Source organism: Pimephales promelas, chromosome 18 (assembly GCF_988280905.1).
Source record: "Pimephales promelas chromosome 18, fPimPro1.hap1.1, whole genome shotgun sequence".
NCBI lineage: Eukaryota > Metazoa > Chordata > Actinopteri > Cypriniformes > Leuciscidae > Pimephales > Pimephales promelas.
The window spans coordinates 21455739-21466648 of NC_142786.1; the positions used below are offsets into that span (position 1 = coordinate 21455739).

The 10910-nt window shown below is 36.8% G+C and overlaps 2 protein-coding genes across 4 annotated transcripts in view; both read left to right on the forward strand.

Moving 5' to 3' along the window:
• Positions 1-146: 146 nt before the first annotated feature.
• Positions 147-4155, forward strand: LOC120485049 (counting factor associated protein D). Of its 3 annotated transcripts, none has more exons than XM_039680560.2 (9): positions 147-282; positions 1072-1189; positions 1818-1905; positions 2029-2088; positions 2171-2269; positions 2356-2528; positions 3293-3542; positions 3641-3833; positions 3918-4155. In XM_039680560.2, exons 3-9 carry the CDS (start codon positions 1860-1862, stop codon positions 4054-4056), a joined length of 960 nt encoding a protein of 319 aa, XP_039536494.2. In that variant the 5' UTR covers positions 147-282; positions 1072-1189; positions 1818-1859; the 3' UTR covers positions 4057-4155. The 3 variants fall into 3 exon arrangements, with proteins under 3 accessions (XP_039536494.2, XP_039536495.2, XP_039536493.2); XM_039680561.2 differs by having other exon boundaries at positions 184-282; positions 1093-1189; XM_039680559.2 differs by lacking the exons at positions 147-282; positions 1072-1189 and having other exon boundaries at positions 1453-1905.
• A 2990-nt stretch (positions 4156-7145) lies between these two features.
• LOC120485050 (digestive cysteine proteinase 1) overlaps positions 7146-10910 on the forward strand; it is a 7005-nt gene continuing 3240 nt past the window's right edge. The window contains exons 1-8 of the mRNA XM_039680562.2: positions 7146-7332; positions 7538-7597; positions 7680-7772; positions 7860-8032; positions 8158-8407; positions 8482-8677; positions 9613-9803; positions 9919-10010. Of these exons, the coding sequence (XP_039536496.1) occupies positions 7287-7332; positions 7538-7597; positions 7680-7772; positions 7860-8032; positions 8158-8407; positions 8482-8677; positions 9613-9803; positions 9919-10010 (1101 nt within the window). The 5' untranslated portion in view covers positions 7146-7286. The remainder of the gene's footprint in view (positions 7333-7537; positions 7598-7679; positions 7773-7859; positions 8033-8157; positions 8408-8481; positions 8678-9612; positions 9804-9918; positions 10011-10910) is intronic.

Sequence of the window (10910 nt, forward strand, 5' to 3'; positions counted from 1 at the left end):
GGTTATTTAAAAAGTGTATGTGTTACGAGTGAGCGAGCTGCCTGTGACAAGATGGCCGCCAGGTGCAGACGTCGACCTACATTGGCCAGCAGCGTGGACGAGATATCTAGCCTTTATATTCTATGCTGCCATCTCTCTTTTCACTCGTGACGTAATATCGCACAAGATCTCTGGGTCTCGGGTGTGTGTGTGTGTCCGTAAATTCAAACATGGCGAAGGAGAGAACGACTGACGGTTGAGTTGTGAGACTGTAGTGTTGGCCTACTACTACGGTTCATATGAGTGAGTGTGTTTAGTCTGGGCTTTTACTGTACTTTTTTTTGCACAATGTATAGCATTACCTACGTTATACATAATAATTTATTATATTTGCTGTCATAACCTTTGATTTATTGTTTTGAGGACAACATTGGGCAAACATTTTAATTTAAATGCCTTTTTTATCCAATTATTTGAAGACACAATAAACGGATTAATCAATTATCAAAATAATTGTTAAATGCTGCCCTACATCTTTTTCTAAATCATCTTTTGAATAAGTGCATTTGTTTAAATGGAGTCTCTTCATTTATTTAGCAAAATGTATCATTTCCAATGTATGGCTTAAAGTCTGTTTGCTTGACGTTTTTGGTCAACCCGGAATGTAATAAAATACTAACTAAACACTATGCAATAAATAAGTTCTGATATTGATAACCTTTTGTGTCATTTTTACTCAAATCAACAATTAGACACCCTTATATTTGTAATATATTATTTTAAATTTGGTTACATTTCTTTAATTTTTTTATTTAACTTGATTACATTATTTTGACTATGCAGCACATCTCATGTTTCAAGTTAATATCTTTTTCTCATTACTGATGCCCAAGTAGTTCATTTTCTTCCTCTAAATTGTTCCTTAATCCTGCCTAATTCCACCTCAGTACATATTCTTTCTTGATTTATGACTCCTTCTACCATGAATTGCCTTTGTTTAGTATCCCATCATGTAGCTACAGTATACCCATAAAATTAACATAATTTTTAGAATTATAAAGTTTATGTACTATTAACATTTATCTCTTGCAGTGAACTCTTTTCCTTATACAGGCGAAGTCTGAGCAAATAACCTCTACCCATTCTAATGCCTATGAAATAGCTAATATTTCATACGCAAACACAGAAAGATCATCATTTAGTCACTGAGGTAAGAAATAAACATGTTCTATCTATATACATTTGAACATGTTAAACATTTTTTGACATCAATCTCATAAATAGCTAAAGATATAAATAGTTCAAATTACTATTTATATGCACATTAGCTATTAATTTAGGAGATCGATCTATGTTATCACTGTAAATCAAAGTTCAGCACCCTGAACATCAGTCCATTGTAAACAGTGCTTTATTTTAACCTACACTTTTCCTCCCCCAGAAACTCAAAACACTCAAACAACCACTTAAGAGCTGGCCAGTATTTAATTTGAGCCTATATTCGAGTAATTTAAAGTTAATTTAATTGCTTTTTTACATATATCCTAACCAATAATTCAGGAATGAGTGCAGCTTTAAAAGTCCCAGCACATTCACAGTATATTTTCCCAGGGGTGAAAGAAAGGTGGACTGATTCCAGACGACTCTCAACGATAACCCCCGCAAGGGGTATCAAACACAGACCTTGATCCAGTTCAATAAATATTTGCCCACCCCCCACCAATGAACCCTCTGCTCTATCATATGTGACGTTAATCCAGTCCCTCCTTCGTGTGTTTTTATTGCGAACTTCTGCTATCCACTAACACTTGTGTTTGACGCTTTCTGATGGACGAAAGCTTATTTTCCATCTCCAGTGGAAGTCTGCTTTATATTGCAGTATGTGGCGTCTTCTAGCTGGGTTCGTGCTTCTGCTGTGTGCTGCAGGTAAAGAGAAAACACTGGAAGAAAACCTGATAATATGACACATTTCCTGTGATGTTTTGAACACTAAATGTGTTGTGTAAGTTGATTTAAGTGAATTGTGATCTCTCTCTGTTTCTTCCCCAGATGCCTCTCCAATTGATGTCAGGACAGCTCCTGATTTTGGAAAGATGTATCATGTCAAAGGTGCATTTCTGCCTGATTACACTGTATATCCCAGTACAGTACACTTCTTTTTCAGTATGTTACATGTACCTCTTGTATGTAGGTGAGCTGACTTTACCTTATTCTGGTGATGAGCTAAAGGAATCGTTTGAAGTTTGGTATGACCTTGAGGGGAACAGAAGTCGCATCGACTATCGTAATAGTTAGTAATCTTCTCATGATAAATTCACATAATGTTAATCAAAATATTATGAATGCAGTTTCTCTTCATTGATGCTCTCTATACAGGTACAGTGCGCACTTTTCTGATTGGAAACGACTTGGATTATGGTGCCATTTATCAGATCACACCAGTTACCACTGAGACTGAAATCCAAGCTATTAAATATTTCCAGCTTAAAGGTACAAAGGAGGATCCAATACGTCCACAGGCAGCACTACCTGATCTGCAGGGCTTTGAAGTATGTACTATAGAACACAAAAGTTATTTAGAAAAATGTGTCAGGGGGGCGTTTACACGACACCAACTTCGACTAACAACTTTTCATGTGCTTTGGCCATTCATTTACATGACAATGGTGCATTAAGGGGTTAAAAAGCAAACTTTTGAAAAAGGTGTAAACTTTTGTGTTCAGTCTACTGTACTCTATTTGTATGCATTCACAATGCATATTGTTTCAAAGCAGCTTTACTGAAAATGCATGTCTACAATTTAGAGTGATCTGTTATCAGAGGTCAGAGGTGACTGTCCAAGTTATTTATTTCAGAAATGTACATATACAAATCACAGTTAGCTAATAATGTACTCATTTAAACAACGTATTAATTTAAGGCAGAAACAATGAGCTCATCGAGGTAATGAATACATGTCTGATATGATAACAAATGATTAGGATATATAGAAAAATGAGAATGATAGAAGATCGATTAAATACACCGGAGCTGAACCGTCTGTATGCGAAAAACATCAATGACGTGTAAACAGTTGTTTTTTGTCCAGATGATGAAAGTCAATGGGGTCCAATGTTGTTTAGGACTTCATTGACTTTCATTGTATGGACAAAAACAGTTATACCAAAAAACAGTAAAACAGTTATAAAACACAATCCAAAATGTCTTGTGCTACGTAGAAGAAAGTCAAAGAGGTTTAGAAAGATATGAACAACATTAAACCCCATAGATTTAATTATGTGTATCAAATTTGTATAAAATCATTATTTTGCAGTTTGAGAAGATGGAGGATTACACAGGCGTTCAGTGTGAGGTCTGGAGAAAGGTCACACAGGCCGGTCATAAGAAGAACACATATCGTCTGTGGATCACGCGTCCAGAGGAAAATGATTCCCCAGCTGTCCCGTACCACTTTGAGATGATGGGCTTCAACACTCTCTTGGGGTCTCACAATGACAAATACATGATTGACTACAGTGACTTCAGCCCCCAAACTGAGTCGGACATTTTCACTCCCCCTGGAGGTAACTGGAGAACACACATTCAGTGACATGCCTCTGTCCGTCTCTTTTACTCTTACAGACCATCTAATCAAATGCTCACTGAGGTTTTATGTGTTTAGAAACGTATGAGGAGTTTCCGGATCCTCCTGAGGAGCATCAAATATTGGCCAACCCCCTTCAAGACTATGTCCACACCTCTCCTGTTAGCCACGCCCACCGTTTGTTTGGCCCCTTTAAGGAGAAGTTTGAACGTCAGTATGCAAGTGAGAAGGAGCACGAGGAGCGCGAGAGCTACTTTGTACATAGTCTTCGGTGAGGAAAAGCAAATCTGTGAGAAATCTGTTGTCTGATTTAAGATGCAAACGCTTTTTTGTTTAACATCCTCTTCCTCCTCAGGTATGTGCACTCTATGAACAGAGCCGGTCTTACATACAGCCTCGGTATCAACCACTTCGCTGATTGGTCAAAGGCAGAGCTGGCCAGGATGACAGGAGGTTTATTAATTCCAGATAAGAAAAAGGATGTTACAAAATAGTCCTCACACATTCTTTGAGTCTGTTGCCAAGAAATGATATGGTAAACTCTCTCAGACTTAGGATGATTTTTTTCAAAAGAAATAAAAATGAAGACGATACATTTTCTGGATTTATTTTACAATATTGGTAGAAAAGATCTGTTGCGGCTTTCGTTTCATTGCTACTTTAACGCTTGAGGTTTTGAAGGTTTGAAAGTGTTAAAAATGTTGTAAAATGAATTCAAATTATTTTTGGATATTCATTGTAAGGTAAAATTTACAAAACCTTAATTTAATTTAGTGTGTGATTAACACACATCCTCGGTATCAAAAACTTCTCAGATTGTGGAGATTGTGGAGCAAATACTGTAAAAATTGATTAGTTGAGTACACAAACTTTGAAAAATCAAGTAAATGAACACCTCTCTTAATTAGAAAAAGAGTGAAATTACAAATTACTTGAGTGCGTTGTTTTTCCTACAGTGAAATTCCCTGATTAAGAGGAAGATTAGGAATATTAAGAAAATTAAGTTGCAGTTAGCTAACAAGATTGAGTTCAGATGAACATAAGGTGCTCAAGTTAGTACAAGTTAATTTTATTTTGTTTCAAACTCGCTGTTGACTTGAGTAATGCTAGTAATACTATGCTAAAAAAAGGAAGAACGGTTGTAATTTATTCTTTATTTAAATATTTAATTTATTTATTTTATATTTTTCTTTGAAAAATAACAAAATTGCTTACACACTTGCATGGATTTTAGGGCCAGCACAAAGTCAAATGTGTCTAGATGCAGTGTGTACACAAGTCCACATAAAAGACACAGAGCATTTGGGTAACTTCCCAGACCGTCAACAACAATTATAACAAGAAGTACTATTGCGATGCTGCAAGATGCTTTGAGGTCTGAATGGGTTGGTCATAGATTTGGACTGTCAGTATTCCTACAGCCATTTGAGTGAATTACTTGGGCAAGTCACAGTTTTGCAAATGAAAAACAGAATTAAGCTTAGAAAATGTTGTGTTGTGGCTTTTAAATAACCAGAATACCACTTCTTCCTCATAAAGGAGACAGAAAAATCCTCTTTATTCGTAAGGAGGCTGAAGAAAGTCAATGTGACATATGGCAAAGAGCGACTGCACGAGCCTTGATGAGGAGGTTCAAGACATCAATGAAGAAGATTATTAATGAAGGCCAAAACATGTTAATTAGGTGTTAACATGGAATTACGACATGTTAAGATGTTTGTTTCACATGTTTTGGCCTTCCATAGATTATTGCAGATGACAAAGTAGACTACATGAAGCCAGAGACTATTTATTTGATGAAGAACTGAGTCGGAAAGGACCCCAAAACATCAATTCCCTCATCATCAATTTTTTTACCACCCCTAATGTAAATTAAGTTGTTCATGTTGTAACAAATGTGGTCTGTATGTGTCTGAGATGGTTCATGGTTCCTCGTCTGCTCTAATTCTACAATTGATGACCATTTGCTCAGGATGTGAGCACCCCAAGTGGGGCATAAACAAAGAAACTGTTGACTGTACTTTTCTATGATAATCAAGCCATTTTGGGGAATAAGCATGAGCAACCACCTATCTTGCAGTGGAATTTGGGTTGGGCAGACTTTAATTTTGTACACAGTAAATGCTATTTTCATGCTATTTTATTGTTATATTGTGTTTAGTTTTTTAAAATAAAACTGATAAAAATATACACCCCACTTGTTGGTATTTATATAAAGTGTCTGGCTTGTTTTCATATCTTACCTAGGGTTCTAGGGTTTTCATACCCTAGTGGCAGGGTTAAATCCTTTTGTCCAGATCAAAAGTTACCTTTCCTCCTCGTGAACAAAGGTTTGTAAAAACATGAGTGAAATACCAACACCAAAACCAGCCAAAAGATAAAGTGAACAGTTGGTGATATGATCAAGAGGGGGAGAAATAGGCCGAACATAACTAATTAACATAGTCTCCTCAATGCACGTTTCAGCAATAGTGCCTAGATTGTACTTTAGGATACTAAATAAATATTACTATTAAGTTCAACAAAATTCAGTTCAGTTTATAAGATGTCAGATGAGACCAAACATATGTTAGAACACACAAGTAAGTGAGTTGGACTGTGTCTCAATCAGCATATTGATGAATGTCTTGTATCAGATAGCCATTAGAATACAGATGATGAAAGCCACTGTACCCCTTTTAATTTACATGTATACCTTTAAAGTGATTTCTGCAGTACTATAGGGCAGTAAAGAGATTCACTCAACCCCACAAAAGTCAATCAGGGTTGGAATGACATGAGGATGAGAAAAAAAAAAAAAAAAATTACATTTCACTGTAGGTTTTCCACCAAAGCTCTGCCATGGGTTAAGAAGGAAAATATAAATTTGACTTAAATCTATACATTTTTTCACATATTGGCCATTAAGAGTGGGGAGATCACAAAGCACCACTGTTTGCTTAGCAATAACAACCTGTGTATTTTATCAAAAAACGAGAGAAAACAGATTTGCTTCATTAATAAACCACTCTGTGACAGATGGCTTTAGTTAAACTTACGACAGAAATACATTTTAGCACTAACAAACTGCTAGTAACATAATTGAATTGCTAAAAGAAACTGACACAAAAAAGAAGATTTTTATTTTTCTCACAGGGGAGAATTTTTTTTCGTACAGGGGAGTTTATGAAAGCCTAAAAATAAAGAAAAATGCGAGGAAAAAAGTCTGAATTGCTAGATGTAAACTCTAGAAAAATGTTAGAGGTGCGAAATAAAGTCACCTTTAAACCAGCAATTCATGTATTATATGTGATGGTTTGCTGTTGTCAGTTGCTCCTCTCATGTTTCAAGCATTCTGCAAAGTTACTTCCCATCTCTCATTACAATACACTTCACGCTTCATATTTCTCGTTTTGATTCTTACTTCTGATACAGGATTCGTGTAGTGAACAATCTTGTTTAATATTTGTAATACACCGTGTGATCTAGTTAGAAATCAAGTCAGCAATTTTAACCGCAATAAAACCTATACAGGAAATCGCTCACAGAAAACAGCTGACTGCAGTCATGTGACAGCAATAGACCCAACGTCATATGACTTTAATTCAGCCCCTTCCTCGCGTTTGTTATCGCGCCTCGTCACTGGCGCACACACTGAGTTTTATTTCGTGAGTGACTGACTTTCTGACGGACGAAAGCTTATTTTCCATCTCCAGTGGATGTTTGTCTGCTTTAATATTGCAGTATGTGGCGTCTTCTAGCTGGGTTCGTGCTTCTGCTGTGTGCTGCAGGTAGAGAGAAAACAACATGACAACAGGAAATATAATAGTTGATCTCGTGATATAGATATCCTGTGCTGTTTTTAACATTAAAAGTGTTTAGGGAGAATGCAATAGTATATTTAGGCTTAGTAAGGTTTTAAGTATTAGTATTTGTCAATACGTGAAAGTAAAAGTTGATGAAAATAATTGTGATCTCTCTCTGTTTCTTCCCCAGATGCCACTCCAGTTGGTGGCAGGACAGCTCCTGATTTTGGAAAGATGTATCATGTCAAAGGTGCATTTCTGCCTGATTACACTGTATATCCCAGTACAGTACACTTCTTTTTCAGTATGTTACATGTACCTCTTTTATGTAGGTATGCTGACTTTGCCTTATGCTGAGATAAAGGAGCCGTTTGAAGCTTGGTACGACCTTAAGGGGAACCGAGGTCGCATCGACTTTTATCATGGTCAGTCATCATCAGATGATTAAATCAGGCAGGATTGAAATGGAATAGATTATGTATGTAGTTTCTACTAATTGCTCCCATCTACAGGTCAAGTGTGCACTTTTTTTATTGGAGACGACTTGGATTATGGTGTCACTTACAAGATCACACCAGTTACCACTGAGACAGAATTCAATACTATGAAGTGTTTCCAGCTTAATGGTACAAAGGAGGATCCAATACGTCCACAGACAGCACTACCTGATCTGCAGGGCTTTGAAGTATGCACTTCTTAAAGGGCCAGTTCACCTAAAAGTGAAAATTCCCTCATCATTTACTTTTTTTAATGTCGTTCAAACCTGCAGCAAGGCTGAAATGTATATAAAATCATTGTTTGTTTTTGCAGTTTGAGAAGATGGAGTATTACGCAGGGGTTCTTTGTGAGATCTGGAAAAATGTCACACAAGTTGGTCATAAGAAAAACACATATCGTCTGTGGGTCACACGTCCAGAGGGAAATGATTCCCCAGCCGTCCCGTACCACTATGAGATGATGGGCTTCAACACACTTTTGGGATCTCACTACGACAAATACATTATTGACTACAGTGACTTCAGCCCTCGAACTGAGTCTGAGATTTTCAAACTACCAGGAGGTAATTGTAGAACAGACATTCATTGTTTCTGCCACTTACAGATCATCTAAGCAAATGCTCACTCTTGTGTTTAGGAATGACCTGTGGTGACTTTCCTGGTCCTGGTGTGGAGCATCATTTATTGGCCAACCCCATTAAAGACCTGGTCCACACCTCTCCCGTTGGCCACGCCCACCGTATGTTCGGTCACTTTAAGGAGAAGTTTGAGCGTCAGTATGAAAGCGAGAAGGAGCACGAGGAGCGCGAGCATCACTTTGTACACAATATTCGGTGAGGGAAAACAACAACAACAACAAATATTCCTAGAGATTTGGTGATATGTAATAAAGTTGAGGAAAAAAGACCCCAAATATTTTATTGCAAATCTATTTTTATTAAACAACATGCTATAAAAGTTGTTCGGCACTACACCATGATTACATTCACGAAACAGCATGACCTGATAATAATAATATTAAAATCTATGTAAAATTAAAAATATTTAAGGCACATTTTTGGGAGAATTATTATTTCATTTTTTTAATCTGATGCCATATGGTAGCTTTGTTTTGGTTGCATTACTAGCATTATTATTATGACAATAGTATAGTGATTGGCATTTTTAGAAAGGCTAGTTTAAGTGGTATATTATACGAGGGTATTTGTGGCAACTAGCCTTTTAAAATTACATCATTTTGTTTTTTTGGTTGCACTTTATTATAAGGTGTCCGTGTTTCAGTGTAATCATACATTTAAGCACTGGTTTGATTTAGAGTTAGTTGCATGCAATCGGCTTTATGCACAACTGCACTACAGTACTTCCTAAACTTCAGCCAGCTCTAACAAACTTGATTAATTCAGGTGTGCCTTATTGTTGTGACTACTGAGGTCAGACACACCTAGATTAATCAGTTTGTCCAATAATGGCAGAAAGGAAACAAGGAGGTGGCTGAAGTTCAGGAAGTAGTGGAGCTGTGCATAAAGCCAATTATGCATAATGTATAGTTATTACTACATGTAACGTGTAACAAGGAAACTTTAAACAACAAACATTACAAAAAAATAGATTTAATAAGAATAAAGAGTGTGTATCGTTGATGACATTTTTTGGGGTAACAGTACATAGACATGTCAGCTTTCTAGGAAAACTAATCAGAATATGGAGCCATAAAAACTATAATTACATGATGAGAATGATCTGAGTTTTACATCCTTTTCTTCTTCAGGTATGTGCACTCTATGAACAGAGCTGGTCTTTCATTCTCCCTCTCTGTGAATCACCTGGCGGATCGGTCTCAGGAAGAGCTGGCCATGATGAGAGGATGTAAAAGGTCTCACGGTCACAGAAAGGCTCAGGCTTTTCCCTCTGAGATGCGCTCTATTGCCACCCCTGATTCAATAGACTGGAGGCTACATGGTGTGTAATTCTTGTTCGTATTTGTTGAGTTGAATGTGAAGTCAGAATCTTTCTATGCATGTTTAGTGTTGCAGGAGTGATACACAGCCTCTGATATACTCTGATGTATTTCCAGGTGCTGTGACGCCTGTGAAAGACCAGGCAGTGTGTGGATCCTGCTGGAGTTTTGCCTCCACTGGAACACTAGAGGGAGCTCTTTTCCTGAAGGTAAATCTACACCTCCAACTCCAGACTCCATATCCACCTTATCTTCTAAGAGAGGGCATGGACATTAAAGGAGTAGTTCACATTTAAAAAAAAAACTTTTGCTGATAATTTACTCACCCCCATATCACCCAAGATGTCCATGTCTTTCTTTCTTCAGTCGAAAAGAAATTAAGGCTTTTGATGAAAACATTCCAAGATTTTCTCCATATAATGGACTTCAATGGGAACCAAACAGTTCAAGGTCCAAATGATAGTTTCAGTGCAAACTGCAAACTGTTCAAAGGGCTTTAAATGACACCAGACGATGAAAAATCGTCTTATCTAGCGAAACGATCGCTTATTTTAAAAAATAATTTTTAAAAAAGTTTTATAACCTCAAATGCTCACCTTGCTCTATTCTGTGATGCGCATTCGTGACTCTTCTGTTCGAACTCGTTCATCAAAATGAACGAATCTTTTTTCGAGTCATTTCATTCATTTAGTTCGTTTAATGAACCAAATGACTTGGAAAAAAAGATTCATTCAATTTGATGAACGAGTTCGAACAGGAGAGTCATGAATGCGCATCACAGAACAGAGCAAGACGAGCATTTGAGCTTATAAAACTTAAACTTTTTTTATTTATGTTTTAAATGACCGATCGTTTCGATCTAGATAAGACCCTTATTCGTCGTCTGGTGTGGTTTAAAGCCCTTTGAACAGTTTGCAGTTTGCACTGAAACTCATTAGGACCTTGAACCGTTTGATTCCTATTCAAGTCCATTAAATGGAGAAAATCCTGGAATGTTTTCATCAAAAACCTTAATTTCTTTTCGACTGAAGAAAGAAAGACATGGACATCTTGGATGACATGGGGGTGAGTAAATTATTAGCAAAAGTTTTTTTTTAAAAGTGAACTAC